Below are 21731 nucleotides of genomic sequence, written 5' to 3'. Positions count from 1 at the left end.
CTGGGGCACCTTAAACCTGCCGCCTACAACAAATAACTAAATCGGACTAATTAACACGGGCAAAAATTTTAAAAACTAATTGAACATTTTAAAAACTAATTGAACATTTTAAAAATCTAATTGAATATTTTAAAAACTAATTGAACATTTTAAAAACTAATTGAACATTTTAAAAACTAATTGAACACTTTAAAAACTAATTGAACATTTTAAAAACTAATTGAACATTTTTAAGCGGAAAGTTGACTGATCATTAGATAAAAGCGGGGCGCTTTTCATAAACGCGAGGGAAGTGTTAAGATATAAATATTGACGATAACATTCTTACTTCTTGATACTACAATATTACTTATGATAATAGAATCGATGTATAAACACGTGTCTAAATAAAGAAACGACGCTCGCGGTGCGCTGCTTGGAATTTCCCCAAGAGGGAAACGCTTTGGACCATGTGCCGGGGTCACTCGGGAGCACGCTCAAAGGCTGGAGAGACCCCTCTCCGACCTATTGAGGCTCCCGGCTCACCTTAGTGCTCATAAGGCTATATAAACCGACCCCGGTCCATTCAAAAGGGGCTTTTTGAGTGGGACTCTCTCGAGATAAGTCAGAGTGAAATCTTGGAGATAGGGCATCTAGTCTGGCCCAAGATAGTAACCAAAGACCGAATATCGAGAGAGCGCAAGCAGACCGCCACGAGAGCCGCGTAAAACCGAGATCCCTCGTTGCCTCCCTTTTTTACTTAACAATAATAGAACATCAAGAATTATTAGAATATTAGGGAATCGTTGTAACTTCTAAATATAAAATAAGGAATTTAAGAATGAAAAACCTTTCTATTCTTTTAATTTTTCTAGTAAGTTTTATTTTATCTCATTAAGAGTGTCGCTTAACACTATTAAGAGTTTCGCTTAACACTATTAAGAGTGTCGCTTAACACTATTAAGACTGTCGCTTAACATTATTAAGACTGTCGCTTAACATTATTAAGAGTGTCGCTTAATACTATTAAGAGTGTCGCTTAACACTATTAAGAGTGTCGCCTAACACTATTAGGAGTGTCGCCTAACACTATTAGGAGTGTCGCCTAACACTATTAGGAGTGTCGCCTAACACTATTAGGAGTGTCGCCTAACACTATTAGGAGTGTCGCCTAACACCGTTAAAAGTGTCGCCTAACACCGTTAAGAGTGTCGCCTAACACCGTTAAGAGTGTCGCCTAACACCGTTAAGAATTGTCGCCTAACACCGTTAAGAATTGTCGCCTAACACCTGTAAGAGTGTCGCCTAACACGTTTAGCAGTGTTTTATAATGGTACAATACCGCCTGATTACCAATTTCTTAGTTATTTTACTTAAAGGAAAAATATGTTCTTTCATGAATATCATCTTTAAATAAATGTTAAACAAATAATTTTTTACTCTAATATTCAAACATTAATGGAAATGAAAGACCTTATTTAAGAAACCAGTCATATTATAAATTTCCATGTTTAATTTCAAAGGGTGTTTTTAAAGTGTTACTTTACACTGAATTTACACCTTAAATTGGCCACAAAAACTCAAGGTTTTATAAAACTCTTTTTTGGGTGTTTTTACGGTGTAAAAAATAGAGTATTCTAAATTTACACCCTTTTAACACATTTTTAACACTTCGATTTCTTAGAGTGCAGGCGTTGACCAATAAGGAGGTGAGCCGGTGTTAAAGGAACGTATGAGTTAGGGGTCTTGAATTCAACACAGCTTCAATTTCGGTCATGACGGTGATTAATTCTTCCAGAGTCAATGATGTTCGGCCAAGGGTTTTCTTGAGGCATGTCTTCACAGATCGAACAAGGCGCTCCCAAAATCCGCCCCACCAGGCGGCCTTTGGGACTATAGATTTCCATTTGATTCCTTTGCGACTCAGGAACTCTTAGCATTGTTTTGAATAGCCAGGAACATATCAGCAAGGTCCTTCTCAGTTCGTTTAAATGCTTTCGCATTGTCCGAGTACAGGGTGTGGCATAACCCTCGTCTGGCAGTGAATCGTCTGAAGGAAAGGAGGAATTTCTCCGAACTCATATCCGTGACTATTTCCAAGTGTAAGGCTCGAGTGACAGCACACGTATAGAGTGCTATGTATACTTTGGAGTGTTGATTAGTTCCAGGATTTCTGACATAGAGCGGTCCTGCGAAGTCCACCCCTGTCTGTTGCTAGTTTTCTTTTCTCCGTATTGAAGTTAATATATTCCTTCAACCAGGCACCCTGCTCGAACTTCAAAATCCGATGAATCTTGGTGATTTTTAACCCCTTTGATACGTAATACTTCAAATTACGATAGTGAACGACGTATCGTTCCTTATTGAAAAGGTTGGGGACTAATTTTGGTAGCGATTCCTTGATTTTTATGTTGAGCGAGGTCATCTGATTCTTTGAATATTCGGAGAGCATCTCGGGTTTGATTGTCATTGATTCTGGTGCCAATGGGTAAGAGTTATGATCGTTGTGCAAGTCCTCCGGGTATTCGAGGTCCGCCTCAACTATGAAACCTTCTGGTGAGGTGTCGGAACAACGTAGAATTTCGGTTTCAAAGTCCGGAGTTGGTTCAATCCATCGGAAGTTCTTCACCGGTAGTGCGTCGCACATGACAGTACCGTACAAGTTGTTACAATCTATGAATGTTAGTTATTAGTTTGTTTCGCTGATGTTAATCTAAAATTTCTTACCAAGGTAGCAGATGTAACTACTAGGCTTCGATTCGTCATGTGATTCTAGATATTTGTTGTTGGCTGCTGCAAACCGATGACTTATCATCGAGACACCTCCCCTAATCCCCTTTTCGATGAATAGGTGCATATCCTCATCCAAAAGAAGGTCTAAGCGCACCTTCATTTTACAAAGGGTGGCGCTCCATGCAAAACCTGGTAGGGTATAAGCATGGGCTGGATCGAGTCGATAGGATGTCATACACATTTTGCGGAAATTGTGGAACACATCGGCTAGAAGGAGTGTGTCGGACAACACGTACAGATCGTGATACCCTCCCAGATTTTGTATGTTAAAAGATTGCCACACGTTTTGAGCGTGGGCGTAATCTTCCTGGGCCAAGGGTTCGTCCGTGAGGTCGTTGTGGAAGCACTCAATTGGTGGTAGTTGCCTCTCGTCGAAGCGCTTCTCCGAATCCATGTAGGTGTACGGGTAAACACCCTTCCTAAGAAGTAACTTGACCTCGTCTGGGTTGAATACAGAGTTCAACAATGGGAATTTCACCGGTCCGCCCTTCGCAACATTCGAAACTAGTGTCTCTAGTGACGCCGGTAAGAACCGAATACTATCCACAAAACGTAAATTCCCTAGTGTGAATGAAATGTACGTTTCACTGTTGGACGCGATACAGTCAATCTTCTTGTTTCTTATCAGGGCGATTTGCTGCATGATAAGGTGGGCGTCGTATCTGTTGGTGTTACGTAGTTAGCATACAGTTATAATTATCGATTATGGTTAATTACCTGCTCAAGTTATGCATCACGACTGGGATGAATTTAGGCGCTTTTAACTTCAGATTACAACTCTGGCATGCGCACCCCCTATATACTCCGGTGTAGTGGTCGTGGTCACGTGTTTTGACCATCTTTCCAATGAATGGTTCCTCGCAAACGTAAGAGTGCGTTGAAGTATGGAATGCGATTTCTTCATCAGCAGAAAGTTGCATGGGAATATTTTCCTTCAACATTTCGGCGATATCATCAGCTTCACCCAAAAGTATTTTCAGAAATTTCAAAGCTCCATCTCCCCCTCTGTACGTCTCATGCTTGACGAGATTTCCTGCGAGTAATCAAATATGTTAGATAATAGGACACGTGATTCACGGTTTTGAACTCACCAGTTGGACCGACAATAGCGTATGAAAACCCACACGCTACATGTAACGCTAATGTCGTAGTTGACGACAGTGTCGAGTCCGGCAGACACGTTGAGACTTTTGGTAGAAGAGATTCGAAATCAGCAACGATGATATATGGAACCTGTTTATGTAACAAATATTATGATATATCCCACGTTTAAATAAAACATATCTCGTATATTACCATTTGATTCCATCCAAAGTTTTCGAATTTTAAAACTGGTTTATCGTGAGGCATGATAACGCGTTGTGGATCATACACATTACACTCCCGCACATGGTTATTGTGTACTTCTTCCGTGTTGCTTCTCTTCAAGCAATACCGACAATAATAGACTGTTCCTTTGTGTTTCGTGAAGTCGCTTAAAAGGCGACTAAGGTGTCGGATCAATACATAATGTTTTGATTCACCATTTGAAACCAATAGCAAATCAATTTGTCGCGCTTCGGGGACTTTTTTCTCACTCACGTAACGTGGGAAATACCCCTTTTCATAAGCGAAAATATTGATGGAGAGGTTATTCTTTTCCTCGAAGGTCTTAAGTTTATATGAGTCCAACTCGAAGGGGAATGTAATGCCGGACACGTTCAGTTCGTCCTCATATGGTCTATAATGAGTGATTCGACTAGGATGGTTGGTCGCGGGATGTAACTTGGCCAAAATTGACCACAAGAAACGCTTGTTGTCGAGTGGATCCTCAGGGTCCACGTTTACAGTAGCCTTTTTATTTTCAATTACGGGTGGTAATTGAAAATAGGTTCCACCAACAAGGGGTAGATATTGGATGATGTTGATTTGGACGTATAAAATACGGTCCAAAACCCAGCCACTTCCCATCGATTCGAAATTGTTCATACTTTCAGCTAATTTCTCCCGACTTAAGTCTAGCTGTCGGGGAATAACTTCCGGTGTCAAAGTTGCGTGTGTGAACCCACGGAAGTACGGACTAGTTTCGACGTCTGTACCTGTATTCCCGAGTTCCCGCGTGTATCGCGCGCGTACCACCATGTACCATTTTATTCCTCTTTTTTCCGAGAGTTTGTTTCTGAGATACGTTTCCAGTTTATCACGATGTTCATTTAAGAACAACACGGGATCTGTAACCCCTTCCGGCGCGGTAAGTTGAGGTGAAAAAATCGCGTCCTCGAGTGGGTTTATTTCCTCGATTTCCGGTTCAGGTGGGTTAACCGCGTTTTGTTGAACCTCCCAATTGTCCATGAATTCATTTATTCCCACGTCATCTTGAGAAGAGAGTTCATACTCCTTTTGTTCATCCTCCCATTTCTCCATAAAGGTGTTAAGTCCTTCGTCATCTTGCGAGAGTAGGTTATCCGAATCTAAACATACATTTTATGTAAAATTTTCAACCGGAGAGGATAGGGTTTCCGAATCAAGTCGTATTTTTCATTTAAATTAAATATAAACTTACCATTTTCCACTCGACGTCTTTTAGGTATTTCGGCGAACGTGGGTGAAGCGGCCCTCTTTACGGGAGAATTTGGCGGGGTAATACGGTTCGACGGTCCGGGCTGTGGTGAAGTACCCCGCGTGGGGTTTAAGTTTACCCCGGGCTCGTCGTGTTTAAATTTCCGTTGGTGGCGAATCAAAATATCCCGACGTGCAAATACTTTACCGCAGAAGTTACAATTAAATTTCACATTACCGTGTACACTGCGCGTGTGTCGATCTAGACTCCGTTTGCATGTGAAGGAAGCTGTACATTTCTCGCAGTCTTACATCTTGAAGAGTGATCTATTCACTCGTCTAACCCCGTTTTATACTAGACTTATCTTTGTATGATTTACCCGGGTTTCGTTGACCTGGCACCGAGTCTGTGGTATTTTCCCCACCAGCTCCGCGTGTAGATTGTATTTCCCACTACACGTCAAACCCCCACGTGACTTTTTAAACATGATAAGCATATGTACGCTCCAACCCCGAATGTGTCTAATCAAAATACCAACATTGAAATCTTTATCAAATCTCTGAATTCTTTTTATTTCAAACAACAATAAGTAAATTTTTATTATTTTCAATCTGTTTGTGAATATACATCGTCTTGGTGTTCATACACCCATTCAGAGTAAAGTATACATTTAGATAGGGCACATACATATTTCCCATTTTTAAAAATTGTCTTATGACCCACCAAACACGTGATCATGGGTCCATCCTCGTCGATATCGGATGCTTTGGGACACCCCACACCATTTAAGTCAATAACGTCTCGGTGAATTATATTTAAGAGAAAAAAACACTTTTCTTCGCCTTTACAAAACACCCTTTCGTATCCTTGGACGGCTTGAGATAAACATGCCTCCAGTTTGTTGTATGACGTAACTCCATGACTCCAGGGGAGACCGTGTAAATTGTGGCAAATCCACCGGTTTTGTTGTTTGGCCTCCTGCGAGAGTTCCTGATCCGTGTACGGTGGTTCAAAGGACCATGATGCTACCCTCGGTGTTATTTCAACCGTTGTTGCAGCCGCTTCCTTTACAATTTTTTCCCGTCCACCCACCGTTGATCGACCTTCCAGGAATTCAAAGTCAACGACGATTGAGTTTTTAAACCTAGGATGAGCATATGGGTTATTACTATTCCGGGGTGATGAAATGTAATTGTGTGGTTAAGTACTTACATGGTACTTGTTGGTCCCCTTCTTCGTCCTTTCTACGAACTTTGTGGCTGGAATGATTTTCTACTTTGCCTGGTCTGGTTATTTATACAGTCATTGCATTCTACGTCATTATAGCTTTAACTGTACATTTTTGGGTGTGAGTAATGGGTTTTCTGGGGCGCCACATGTTGAAATCGGGGGATAGAATATTTTTCCATGGCGTTGGTTTTCCCCGGGTTTTCCATGACGCCCTTTTCCGGGGTTTTACCCCCACAAGATAAATTCATTTTTAAACTTTCACCACACTAGAATTGAACTGATTTGAATTCCGAGTTTTTATTTTTCTTATCCCTTATCTTATCTTAGTGTTTGTGATAAAATTAAACTTCTCGAAAGATCCAGCGTCACTGGCGCCATCTGCTTCCCCCTCGCACCGCTCGCACCGCCCCTGCCTTCCACAGTGCTTGGCCTGGGAGACTCTTATGAACCCTACTGTTATATTAAAAGGGTCATACTTACTGTTATTATGATACTTATTGCGTGTAATTTGTCGTTGAATGTAGGTCACGCCTCATATCACAATTATAGTTTTACTTTTGTTTCTCACTTCTACGTAAAATAAAATTGCTTCCTAAGTTTCACGAAACTGTAATTAATATCTCGTATAATATCGGGGAAAATTCGTCAAAACACCGGCATCAACCAGTTATCACTGAAACTTGTAATACAAAAAAGTGTGAGCTCTGTTTGTGGAGAGCAAGGCGAGGGGTCGGACGTATGTCGAAATCCCGTACAGTTCGTTTAAAATCTATTAAAATCTCTCTCGAAAATCTCGAAATCCCGAAATCTTACCCTTAAAATCTCAAAATCCCGAAATCTCACGTCAAAATCTAAAAATCCAAAAATCTCACGTCAAAATCTGAAAATCCCGAAATCCCTACCTTAAAATATGAAAATCCCGAAATCTTCACCTAAAATCCCGAAATCCCACAATAAAATCTAGAAATCCCGAAATCTTAACGTAAAATCCCGAAATCTCACCCTAAAATATCAAAATCTGAAAATCCCCACGCATAAAATACACGTTTTGCATCTATTTAAGAGTTGAAGACACGGGGGTAAAACTCAGCCTTCCATCTCGCTTTTTGGCACCTGCGCTATAAGCCCAGGACTTTTAGGGTTTGACCTAGAACATTTGAACATAAAGATGAAAATTGGTATATGTGTTATTTTCGACCCAACAAATAATATAATAAAAGTCCCCTGCTGTAGAGCGCGAGCTTTCGCCGCCATCTTGGAAAATGGCCGCCGGGAATGCGAGCTACAATGTATTCCACATTCTTCTTGAAAAATTATGAAAATTGGTACACATTATGACTGGGACCACATTCTAGGAAAATTATAATATCTTTAAATTTTCATAATTTTCCAACAACATGGTGAAATAAACCGTACCTAGCATTTACGGCGGCCATTTTCCAGTATGGCGACCATACTATCAGACACAGAGCTGTGAAATTTTACTATGATTTTCATGTGGTTACATTCATAATATGCACCAATTTTCGTAATTTTTGAAGAAGAATGTGGAATACATTGATGCTGGCATTCCCGGCGGCCATTTTCCAAGATGGCGACAAAAGCTCGGGCTCTACAGCAGGGGACTTTTAGTATATTTTTTGTTGGGTCAAAAACAACACATGTACCAATTTTCATCTTTATGTTCAAATGTTCTAGGTCAAGCCCTTTTTAAGCCTATCCGTCCAGGCCTATACCGAAGATTACTGTATTAAAAATTAGACTATTTTTCTCCGGTATTCATTACGGTAAATGAAAACAAATTTATAGTCTATATTTCAAAATCTCGAAATATCCTTTGAACACCGGAAGTTAATAGTAAATCTTGATATCCCCTGCAAATACCCAAAATTTCATCAAAAATCCGAAAATCTCCTCGAAATCTGAAAATCTCCTTCAAAATCTGAAAATCTCCTTCAAAATCTGAAAATCTCCTTCAAAATCTGAAAATCTCCTTCAAAATCTGAAAATCACCTCGAAATCTGAAAATCTCCTTCAAAATCCCGAAATCTCCTTCAAATTCCCGAAATCTCCTTCGAAATCTGGAAATCGCGTTGAAAATCTGAAAATCTCATTGAAAATCCCGAAGTCTTAAAATCTTGGACTAGATTTCAAGGTTTCTAAAATCTCAGTCAGAATCTCAAATTCTGGGGAAAATCTCAAAATCTTGAAATCTCAAAATCCCGTACACTAAAATGCCGAACGTCCGACCCCTCGGAGCAAGGCTTTCTTTTCATGTTGAAAATGCACCAGTAGCAACCAATCCCTTTTGATTAACTTCATTTTTGTTAAAACGTTCAGTTTTATCAGATAAATAACGATTAAGCCGAAATTTTTCATCAAATTAATCGGTATTATATATTTAGAAATTTAACTCAACAACGCAAAGGCCTTCCTTCACTTAAAAAATTTCGTCGAAAACTCTTCTCGCAAGCTAACCACGCATTTGTCGCTTCCCATTACAGTGGCGGCTCAAGTCAAGTGGAGGCCCAAGCGGTAACCATTTTGGGGCCCCCCAAACTCAAGATATTAAAATTAAATAGTAGTTGTAAGAAGAAATTTATATAAGAAGGCCTAAAATAGCGTCCGGTGAGCGCGTGATAGTCGACAATCCTCCCTTGAAAATGAGCCGGGACTTAATATTTTATCTTATACCGTTTTTCTTTGGGGTCGTCTGAGAGCGCTCCGAGATCGCTCCAAATTTACGTGTAACGTCATCGCTCTAGCTCGGAGGACCGAATGTAGTTGCTCCTAATGAAAGAAAAAAGTATTTTCAGAGCTGTTTTGTGACGTCTTCAGGCGCTCCGTCTCTAGAGTTGGAGCGGTTGGGATCAATCCGGGAGGAAACCGGGAGGGAGCGACTGGGTCCTTGTAAGACGCGCCGCCGTCTCGGAGCAGCTCGTTTTTACCGCAAAGAAAAACGCTATATGTTTTCCACCATCTATTTCTTTTACCTTTTCATTAAGCCTTGGTTTGGTTTTTGGAACTCATGAAATCATTGGTATTCAATTTAGAAACAATTACAGAACGAACGATTTTCACGTAGATACACATATTCAAAATCCATCAAGTTATGCATGTTCAAAAACTTTAACCAACTTGTTCATGGCAATTAAAAGCAACCATCGTACCGTTTCAGCACTGCATTTTCTGTGTCCTTTGCTCGAGGTTTGCTTTTTCTCTAGGTGGAATAGTTCATTCGCGTCCGTATGCCCTATCCCCATGGGATCCAATGGGAAAGCGCAGAGCAATGACGGCCATGAAAGGGGTGGGGCTTACTTGTTTACTGACACCGGCGTATGAGAGTAGAAGCGTATAATCTCGTAACTTAGGTCTTCTATATCTATATAAATCAAAGTAATGACTGACTGACTGATAATCAACGCCCAGCCCAAACCACTTGCCCTAGAAGGCTGAAAATTTGCCGGAACGTTACTCATAAGTAGTAGGCGCGTACTAAGAAAGATTTTTCCAATCCGCCCCCATCTTAAAAAATGGCGACCAGAAATGTAAAAAATCTTTTCTATATGCAACAAAGTCCGCGCGTTTCAACCGATTTCGCAAATATTTAGTACACAGGTTTCCTTTAAAATATAGACGGGCTAAAGGTCTTTTTGGTTCGATTTGTTGCCATCTTTTTAAATGGCGGCCAAAACTTAATAACCCTTTTTTATGGAATAGTGCCCACGTGGAAAGTAATAAAAAATGTCCCGACGGGGTGACGGGCAACGCCGAGTGCCTTCGCTCCTAGGGTGCTACAAAAGTATTAGTCATCAGTAAAATCTACCCATACTTTATATCATTTTGATGGAAGTTCTTATTACACGCAAGCGACGCCGCGGGTAACAGCTAGTCTTATATAAATCCCTTCTTGGTAATACTGAAAGGGAAAATATTCGTCATTTATTTCCTATTAAAACTATTAGTCTCTTCCATTTTTTACTTCGAAAATAAAAAAAATGTTAATGGAAGAAAATTAATTCTGCTCAATTCGGGGCCCCACGGCATCCCGGGGCCCCGAGCGGCCGCTTAGTCCGCTTACCGTTAAACCCGCCACTGTCCCATTAGCCACCGGTTTCCTTTCCGTAAAAATTTGCGGAAAAATAGAAAAACAATTCCGTGGTTGTTGCCTAGAAAACGCGAAATTATGCGGTAATATACCTGTTAAAATAGGCTCGGCACGCCCACTTCCCCGCGCTCTGAACCAGTGATAACAATATTACATATGTGTAATATACTTCAAACGCGGTGTTTCTATGATATTTTCATTAAGACCAGGGTCATTTCGCCACAGGGCCTGGCAGTGCCCGAATAGCTCTTTAACACGCTATGTTGATTTACCCTTGATAAAAATAATTTTAGAAATATAACTATAGCCAGTATTAGCATTATTTGGATAGAAACATTAGTCATATCAGATGTAAGATAAGGGACTAGAAGTATCGAGGAAACCAAATTCTTCACTTGGCGAAAGTGAATATTCTTGATAATACACAAGAATACACACTCGTTTGCGGATTTTTGACCCACCCCAAGACGAGGTTTGTATGTTGGTAGCTGGGGATTTGGTGCTAAACAATTATAAAATTCATCTTACGGTGCGATTCCTATCTGAAATTTGATGAGCGGCAAAGGATAGTGTTAACTTTATTGTGCTAATAGAGTTTCAAAATTAAATAGTTTTGATCATGCTATTATTAACTGATAGCTCAATTGAAGTTAAAGGGTTAAATTAATTTTAATAAAATGTTTTGGGTTACACTGTTGATGGTCCTGTGAATATTTACAAGTCTTGATCGGCTAGTATAATAATCCAGATAATAGAATTGAAAAATGTAAAATGCTTATATTAGTGAATTATCACTCAAATTGTAAATGCTTATATTAGTGAATTATCACTCAAATTGTAAATGCTTATATTAGCGAACTATCACTCAAATTGTAAATGCTTATATTAGTGAATTATCACTCAAATTGTAAATGCTTATATTAGTGAATTATCACTCAAATTGTAAATGCTTATATTAGTGAATTATCACTCAAATTGTAAGTGCTTTTCTTGTGTATAAAATGATTAAATTAATATTAACATTATCCAATACATCTATTAAACTTTCATTTAAGTTTAAACTACTCTTCTTAAATACGACTTGAAGATATTAAGTTAAAGGGTTAGATTAATTTTAATAAAATTTTTAAGGTTCAACTGTTGATGGTCTTGTGAATATTTACAATTGTTGATTGGCCAATAATTATTTCCATTGAATTTAAACTGATCTTTATAATTAATAGGTCAAACAATGTCTTACAACTATTTATCATAATATAAGTATCTGATATTCGTTTGATGTGATATTTTCAGTAAATACAATAGTGCTTAAATTGCGATTATTTCAAGTGAAAGCTCGATAAAACGAAAGAACGTTTTTAAAAATTGCTTATATAATTTTCCAATTATTTCAATATAGTTTAGAATATGTTTCCAATAAAATATGCTGATATATTTGTATTATAGCGACACGGACAGAAAATTTGAGTAAAGAGCTAATTTCACTGTTAAGTTTGAAAAGGAGAATCGTAAAGCTAGTTTCTCGAGAAACCGTTCTAGTTCTAAGATTTTTCAACACACTGAGTATTTGAATTATTTTTAAAGCCCTCGTTATAACACAGATTGGGAACAGCTACCGTTGGTTAACGAACTGACTAGTCATTCAGAGTGCTTGGGTTAATTTTCTTCTTTTCCTTTCTTTTGATCATGCAAGCTGACAAAATCTCCAGAGCTACAGCGACGCAAGAGACGACTAGACCCTTGAGCCAGAATTCGAAAGGCAGAGAAACAGTGCTGACGTCTAACGACTTGACTTTCGGTTCGGGTTTACTCCAAGTAACGAGGTCCATCTGCGCATCCGATTCAGGCGTCGTCCAGCGATAGAATTGGTGTTCCGTGTTAAATAACACACTGAAAAATTGAAAGTCAATTTCTGAAACTGAATAAATTTAGAATAACGGAACTAACACTTTTCTAAGAAGTTCTATCTTCGTGGTGTCGTTCATGAGGCTCGAAAGTGGCATGTATCTGAATTCGGAGTACGGCGGTTTAACGTGAGCCGACTTGGAGTAAAGCCATTTGTTTGTTGTTGGGAAACTATCCAAGTTTATTTTAAAGAACATTTCATTGATGATGTAGGCTCCTCGCACTTCGTTCAATAATTTCACAATACATTTGGTGTTAATAGGAATTGTTATCGCACCCCGAACCCCCTTTGGCAAGGGGTTTTTCTTTACCTGTCCAATAAGCGAACAATAAAAAAGAAAATAGAGGACCTACACAAGATAACACTACCCATTGCCGGTAAAAAGCGTGTTCAAATAATCGGTTATGGAAATAACCCTGTAGCTTCAGTCCATTTCCATCTTTAGCAAAAATATCCGTAAATTTATTCAGGGTTTTGTAGTTTATTTCTGAAAATTGACCTCGCATGGTGGCGCCAACATATGCAAGGACCACTGTAGACGCTAATAACCAAGTTGCCAGAATTATTTCTTCAAACGGTTTCCCTTGTTTTTTCCTCGGATAAGCTGAAAAATATTGTAAAGTGATTGTACAAAATGGTAATTTTATTTATATATTTAGCGAAAAGTTAAATAGCTGCAGAAGTCCATTAAATGTGCTAATTTAACGGACTTCTGATAACTGTCATTAAAACAAATAGTTTTCTTCATAGCCCTCGACTCCCTTCTGAGAGGGTCTTTTTTGGTTTCCCAACTTCTCCTTTAAAAGCTTTTTAATTACAGGATTAACGCCGCTTTGTCAAAAGCCTAGGTCTCCTTTCAAATACAAGGCTATTATAAATTATACTACTTTAGTAAATATCGCGATTCAATAAGGTTCAAAGAAGTTATTAATTTTTTTTAACATAAAAACCAAAAAATTTACCTTCACAGAAAAATGTTGATATCAAGTTCCAAACATTGTCGAAGGAATTGGTGACTATTTTCGTGATAACAATTGGTAACTTTGGTTTTCTACGTTTCGAGTTATCCAAATACAAGTGCACAGATTTTCTTAGCGACAAGCAACAAGATACGATGAAAAAGGAAACCACCAAGATAAAAACTGTCTACAATGAAATTAAAAAGTGTAACAGAATATTTCTATTATTTATCAATTAATTGAAATCCAGTCATCCAATTGGTTTATAAGCTTACATTGCCATCCATTTCTAAAAGTTGAGATACGTTTTTAATTTCCTGTTCGGGTTTCGAAGAAGCTGTGACGATCTTTTCGAAATGGTAATAACTTGGGTAAAACTTCGATGTAAAATCTTTGTAATGGTAACGCGCATCTTTCATCATCCAAAACACATCTATGACCTGAAATTGAATTGAGATATGTGATATAACGTACACGGAAAGATGAATGAGATTTAATTGTTGCCAATTTCAACTTTTGCTACGAAATGGAACTAGAATTTAAAATCTATACGTGATATTTTAAACGTACATTAGGCCATAGCTTGTAAACTTTGCTGCTTATTTCGCAAAATCTTATGACGAAATTTCTAAAACGAAAGTGCAATATTTTTTAATAGTAGATCAACTTCGTACTTTGTAAATTGCCCACACCCCAATATGAATGATGTTAAAGATATAATTACATTAATTGCATTTTGGCTATTACCAAAAGTAATATAAGAAACCTCCCTTCGGGAGGAAAGTATACAAAGGCGAATTTTTCCCGATACATCCTCGTACCGCGAATGTCCCCGCGCACTTATACGGCCGTAAACAAAGTTTAAAATATAGGGCCGCGGCGCGTAGAGCGTAGGAATACATTCTCTGATCTCGCGATTGCGTCGGCTGCTTAAGTTAAGTCAATTTCACAGACTCATTGTCATTTTAAACTTTTCCAATGAAATAATTCATGCAGCATTTTTAGATTTTGATGATAATCAATCATTAATAAACAGGCAGTGACTCGATTATAGGATTTTCATAGGTATTTTCGTTTCGAAATAACCGTATGTGAATATTTATTACCAAAATCAGGAATCTTCTATTTCTTTACGACAGACGGCTAAGCAGACTACACTAGTTTGAAGCGCTTTTTCCTCTTTCCAACGACCATATCAAAGGACAAAGATCTACCGTACCTTGTCCATGAGCAATAGTGTCTGAATATGGTATTTGGCGGTTCGAGGATGTCTCGCGTGTTTTAACGTTATGCCTATGGCCTCTTGTATACTTCCCTCCCGTAGGGAGGTTTCTTATATTACTTCTGCTATTACGTATACTTAAATTATACAAAAACGAGTTTTGCTTCGCAGTCCTTAAAAAACTACATTTATACACAATCCGCGACACTTTTTCAAACCCACAAAGGGCCAGAAACTAGAAATTATTATATGTATTGCAATTTGAAATGAAGTTTAATCGTTATGAGAAATTTGCTTTTAATTGCGTAGTTCAAACATTTGTTATGATTAGAAATTTTACAACTAAAACGGGTATAAATGCGGCGTTTCGGGATAAAGGGAGCTTAGATTTTCACGTATGAAATTATATAGAATCTGTTCCCGTAAGAACTTATCCCTGTCTAATAATTAAGGCGAAAAAATACAAAATGAGCTTTTAGCATCTTAATTTTTCAGGGTGGAAGAGATAAGAACACTTATTTCGAGTAAAATGTCGCTTTACTACTCCTAAAATGAGGTCCGTCATTCTGATTTGTGGTTTTAAAAGCCTTGTCGTATTTCTGACAATTATCATACATTCAGAAAAGGTGTTCGTATGTGTGTTGTTACATCTTGCATAAGTTTTAAACTTCAATTTGAACTCTAGTCATAATCGTCCTTAATTTAGCTCTTTATTCCGAAACGCCGCATTTAAACCCGTTTTTGTTGTAAAATTTCTAATCGTAACAAATGTTTGAACTACGCAATCAAAAGCAAATTTCTCATAACGATTAAACTCATTTCAAATTGGAATACATATAATAATTTCTAGTTTCTGGCCCTTTGTGGGTTTGAAAAAGTGTCGCGGATTGTGTATAAATGCAGTTTTTTAAGGACTGCGAAGCAAAACTCGTTTTTGTATATTATCTGTCCCTTTTTGGGGAAAAAAGTTATTTGGGAATAAATTAGTTCTGGAATAGTCAAACTCAATCGTCCAATTTTTTAAGACTAATTATATAGTATTTCACTAAATCCAGAAGTTTATGACTTCTTATCCTGGGAAGTATTGGACTCTAACCATATCCGGAACCATCTCTGTTAGCCAACTTCTCATTAGGTCCGATCACCGCGCCACCTACGGCATTTCCCTCATTTTGAATTGGCAGGCTGATTTAAGCGCCAGCAGTGGGCAAGAAACGAAACTTTAAGGTGTGTCCTGTGGTTTGAGGTAACGAATCAGAAACGGTGACAAGAACAGCTGTTTTAATAGACTGCTAAAAATTCCGGTCAAACCAGTGTGGGGTCCTAGGCCCTCGGATTGTAATGGATTTTCATAGAGTTCTAGCCAGACGGCTTTTCAACGATTGGCGCTGAAGAAGTTTTGAACACGCCCCACAGTTTGAGTGCCACAGCCTCTCGGCGTGGGATTTTTTCAGTAGATTAGATAGTTTTCCTAGTGGGGAGGAAACTTTCGACCCTCTTTTACGATTGCCATAGGCAATTTTGACTTGCAGGGATGGATACTATATAATGCCTTAGTGTCCAATACTTCCCAGTCATCAACTTCTGCTAAATCGTAACTTACATTTGGAAATTGGAATGGTCGGATAATACAATGTACTGTATAAAAACACACTATGCTAAATATTCGTTGAAACCAAGTGAAAATTATAAAAATTTAACCTTAGGCTTAGAAAGACAAAAAATAGGCCCAAAAAGTTTTAAAAAAAATCCATAGACATTAGAACACTATTAAGAACCTAGACAAACTATTGCGAGAGGGGTCTCGCGATATTCTGTTAGGAAAATTTCAATCCCACCCCTTCGCGTGTGTGATAGGGTTTTTGATACGTGGCGCCCCTATCGGCGAGCGAAGGAGCTATTCAATTTGAACAAAAAATAAATACCGTAATGTTTCATCTTGCAAATGTTTTAATTCTCTGTTAATAAACATCTCTTTATTCTACAAACACTTTTCCTTCCATTAATTAATACGGAAATTAATAAAAATTAATTAAATATTAAACGTCCCCGGCGGGATTCGAACCCGCGTTGTCTCCCTCCCAAGTACTGACCGCGCTCGAAGCTGCTTAACTTCGAATGTTAACATGGGGTTAGTAATATTTTAGTTTACCTCGCCGCATGTAGATGGCGCTACAAGCAACTCACCCTATCATACTCGCGAAGGGGTGCTTCCATTGAACCCGAATCAAAGCTGAAAATTCAACCGTTCCTCTTGTATCTCTATGAAAAAATCACATGAACTTAATTAGAGAATCAAAATGGCGAAATTAAGCGCGAGATTCGAATTGAAACTTTTATTGAAATGCAGCGCGTGATGGCGCGTGAGCAAGCGCGTGGTTTAAAAATATTTTTTTTGAAACCTATACAAAAAGGCCAAGTTAACCTTACACTACGAGAAATGAGATACTATACCTTTTCAGCCTTTGCCAGTGCTGTAAAGTTAGGCTGTGAAAAAAGTGTACCCCCTTGGTCGCCAAAACCTTGGGTCTAAAGGCCCATTTACACTAGACTAAAATCTTACGTTCGCGTCGGTCGTGTCGTTAACTTCGTTTCCGTCGCGTCGGAACGTTCCTTTGCCTGTTCAGACAAGAGAGCAGACGACAGTGACGACCAAAAAGTGAGTGAGATATACTCTGATTTTTGAACCAATCAGGAGCTCGTTCAGTTAAGGCGGGAAATTTTGAAAGTGAAAAATACGTTTGCATTGAATTAGGCCTATTTCGAACAATTATGAACTCCGAAGAGACTACTGCGCTAATTTTGCAAAATAATAATTTGTTAGCAAGTTATTTTTTCATTAGAAGAGCGAAAAATAAAGCAAATAGGTAAATTTGGGTGAGAGAAGTCTTCGCAGATAGATTCACAGACGGAGATTTTCATAATCTCATACCAAAACTTCAAATGGCTTTTGAAATTAGGGAAGACCCTTTATTTTTGGAATATTGTCGGATGACGCCTAGTCAAGTTGAATATGTTTTAGGCTTGATTGAAAGTAAAATATGTGTTGAAGAGTTGCACTTGAGGGATAGTATTTCAGCGAATGAGCGCCTGTTCATAACACTGAGGTATTTACCCTAGTAGCACTGCCGACGTAGGCCTATATGGTCGGCTTTGTGTGTTACCGACGAGTTGGTAAAAAGTCACTAATAAGTCGGGAGAGTAATAGTTTGAAAGTCGAAATGTCCGCCTGGAGGGACGACGGCCCGCCGGTTTTCCTACTGTTTTTAGGCTTCTATAAAACAACTGTTGGCCGACTATATGTCGGCGTCATTATGCCTACCTAAAGCCGCGCTCAATCCGACGATTTCGCGGCTTTTTAGTATAGGAACGGTAAATCGTCGGTAAAGGGCTGGTAGAGTAAGGGTTTGAGAGTCGAAGTGTCCGCCCGGTGGGACGACGGCCCACTGGTTTACCGACTGTTACGACACGAATGAAATACGACCCTCATCCAGCACGTTTGAGAGTCGACTTAACCACCTGTCAGCAAGAGGTTCGACGCTTTTGCCACGATCAAGCCTTAACTCGAGGCTTCATTCGCTTATAGTTAAGGATACTGATACTGATACCTAGTATTGAAATTTCTTTAATACATTTTCAATGAACAACACTTAAGAATTTGTACTTTGAATATTTCAAGTAACATGCAGGTCAATTATAACCATTTCAAATATTAAACAATGTATTCGATATGACACGACTAGTCGAATGGAAATATTAGCTGCCTAGCTAATTGGTTTTAACAAAAAGTAAAATTTTTCAGGGCGAGTATAATATTTACATCAATTAAAGCATTTATTGATATTCATTGTTAATATCTTCGATGTGGCCAGTTACTATCTCTTAAATTACAAAAATCTTAATGAAAAATATACACCTACAGATTTTTTAAGGAAAAATAAAAACATACAATTCTAAAGGGTATTACTTGACACATTTTTCTCTTAAAATGTTTGAAACCGCATAAAAATTCTCAAATTAAAACAAATTGAGATCTATTTTGGAATTCAGTATTATTTGCACAACCAAAAATCTTTAAAATACTTAATATTTAAGGTTTTTGAACTCCAAGCGCCCCAAAACACTTGCTTCTTTTATATTCAAACAAAGAAACTGAAGGTATACATAAACGTTTAAGTTTTGGTTTCACTTTCTATGGGTGTGGTTCCCAGCAGATGAGAAGCTAGGTAAAAAAGCAAAGAGCATAAAACTGGCTCTAAGAGGTAGATAAATTGATAATTCAATAACAAAATTCAAACCTTACGTGACAAACGAAGACGTTTCTAGTTTATATAGTGTGACAAAGAACCTTAGCGATGAAATTAAAAGTTAGCAAGCCTATAACTTATCATTTTCGACCACAAAAATCTCGTTTAAACATTCTAACGACCCAGCCGCATCAGAGATACTGGAAAGGCTAACTTGCTTTCGCACTAGCAGCGCCCTCTTCGATGATGACGTGCATGGTTTCATTTTACTCTTTAAAAACATGACCATACCGACTAGCGGGAAGGAGTTGGTAATCAATTGGCAAAAATGGGTTACATGTTTTGGACGGTAGGCAAGCCTACTTCAAACCACCACAGTTCCAACTGTCGGATAAATGTCGGTTACTAAACGGCCTAAGAATAACTTTGCTTTTAATTTTACTCTTCTTAAACGTCACAATAACGACTAACGCGAGGGAGTTGGTAATCAATTGGCAAAAAATGTGTTGGAATTTTCTAGACGGTAGGCAAGCCTACTTCAAACCACCACAGTTCCAACAGTCGGATAAATGTCGGTTACTAAACGGCGTAAGAATAACTTTGCTTTTAATTTTACTCTTCTTAAACGTCACAATAACGACTAGCGCGAGGGAGTTGGTAATCAATTGGCAAAAAATGTGTTGGAATTTTCTAGACGGTAGGCAAGCCTACTTCAAACCACCACAGTTCCAACTGTCGGATAAATGTCAGTAACTAAACGGCCTAAGAATAACTTTGCTTTTAATTTTACTCTTCTTAAACGTCACAATACCGACTAGCGCGAGAGAGTCGGTAATCAATTGGCAAAAAATAAGTTGGAATTTTCTAGACGGTAGGCAAGCCTACTTTAAACCATCTCTGTTCCAACTGTCAGATAGATGTCGGCATTGCCAACTAAAAGAAGTAGTCGGCTTCATGAGTCGGAAAAGTGTCGGAATAAGCATGGTACAGCTGACTGGACCGTAAACCGACTATTCGACCTTTAACCGACTGTTATGCGGAAGGCTTGTGCTACTGAGGTAGTCTCATTAATGCCACAAACAAAAATTTGATCTTTTTTTATATATAAAGATTTTTGGCTACTGGAGATTGCTACGGCTCCATTTCTCTCGCTTTTCGCGTTGGAAAATCGACGGTTTCACGAATAATCCCCATTGTTTGCCAAGCCTTATGGGATGCCCTGCATCCTATATATCTTCCACCGATGAACAAACACAATATGGCTGTGGCAGCGCAGGGCTTTTTGGAAAAGTGGAACTTTCCCAACTGTGTAGGAGCTGTTGATGGGAAGCACGTCAACATAATAGCCCCGACTAAATCAGGGTCATTGTACTATAATTACAAAGGGCACCACAGTATTGTCCTTATGGCAAATTGTGACGCCCATTACAAATTTACATTTGTCAATGTTGGAAACTTTGGACGAATTAGTGATGGTGGTATTTTCAACGCGAGTTCATTGGGAGACGCTGTAAAAAATTCCGAATTTTTTCCTTCTCCAAAATCCTTGCCTGGGGCAGATTTATTAATTCCAGTGCCATACTGTTTAGTTGGAGATGAGGCATTCCCGCTTTCCAAACATCTCATGAAGCCATATTCTTCCAAAGATTTGACTAAAGAAAGAAGGATCTTTAATTATAGATTGTCTAGAGCGCGTAATTGTATCGAAAACGCTTTTGGAATAATGGCAGCGCGATTTGAAGTTTTGGGCGATGCGATGACACTGATGCCTCAAAATGCTGAGAAGGTAGTTTTAGCCACGTGTGTTTTACATAACCTTTTAGTGAAATCTGAGGAGATGAGTGCCATAAAGCATTATTGTCCTTCAAATTATGGTGACTATGTTGATAGGCAAGGAATTTCCCATGAAGGTGCCTGGAGAACTAAAGTGGGTAGCGCAAAAGCTGCTTATGCGCTTACTTCACTTTGTCCTCAATTGGGCTCGAAAAATATTACTGGAGAAGCTGTTCGTACACAGTTCTGCAACTACTTCAATAGCACTGGTGCAGTGTCTTGGCAAAACAATTATTGATTTAATAACTGCCAACAAACGAATTTTGAAAACATGGAATAATAAGTTTATTTGGTTATTAGAGTATTTTTTTTAACATGTATAGTATTAGTTATTAATTAATAAATATGTTTTAAAATGAAAAGTGAACAAAAACTAGGACTATTTTGCACCAAATTCCGAAAGTAACTAGAATTTTTCTAATCCTCATCGTAAACCAATTCATAAACTAGCTGCATTATCTTAATCTTGGCCATGGATCTTTTTTTGTCAGAAAGTTTTCCCAAATCTGATTTTAGGCTAAGAAGAAACTGGATCAGAGCTAGCTTGGCTATTTTTTGAATATAAAGTTGTTTTTATTGCTTCATTATTTTCTTTCATCATACTCAATATTTCTCGTTCAACTTTATCATTTTTCTTCTTCTTGTTTGGGGGAGAAGCACTGATAAATGGACCTGCCATTGATTTTTGGCGTTCACAAGAAACATTGTTATTTATTCTTAATCCAGATGATTCAGCAGCTGTTTGGTCGCTGTCTATCATTTACGAATGTATTACTAACAATTATAGTTATCTGGGATTGAAAGGTTTAGCTTCATTTGATAAAATATCAAACTTACTACATGTAATTGATGTTGCTGTTGGAGCTCCCTCATCATCTAAAAAATCCAACCCTTCGACCTCATGACTTTCATCGC

The 21731-nt window shown here is 38.3% G+C and overlaps 1 protein-coding gene across 2 annotated transcripts; it reads right to left on the bottom strand.

The window, feature by feature from the left end:
• Positions 1-1949: 1949 nt before the first annotated feature.
• Positions 1950-3244, bottom strand: LOC149597362 (uncharacterized). 2 transcript variants are annotated; one of them, XM_089860901.1, is made up of 3 exons: positions 3056-3170; positions 2707-2979; positions 1950-2652 (listed from the first exon to the last, which is right to left on the bottom strand). In XM_089860901.1, exons 2-3 carry the CDS (start codon positions 2951-2953, stop codon positions 2138-2140), a joined length of 762 nt encoding a protein of 253 aa, XP_089717027.1. In that variant the 5' UTR covers positions 2954-2979; positions 3056-3170; the 3' UTR covers positions 1950-2137. The 2 variants fall into 2 exon arrangements, with proteins under 2 accessions (XP_089717027.1, XP_089717026.1); XM_089860900.1 differs by having other exon boundaries at positions 2707-3244.
• Between the last annotated feature and the right edge of the window lie 18487 nt (positions 3245-21731).

Source organism: Phalangium opilio, unplaced genomic scaffold (assembly GCF_054372755.1).
Source record: "Phalangium opilio isolate 3A_F unplaced genomic scaffold, DU_Popi_V2 ptg000360l_1, whole genome shotgun sequence".
Classification (NCBI taxonomy): domain Eukaryota; kingdom Metazoa; phylum Arthropoda; class Arachnida; order Opiliones; family Phalangiidae; genus Phalangium; species Phalangium opilio.
Note: the sequence above shows the minus strand (reverse complement) of the source record. Positions and strands in the feature narration are given on the sequence as shown.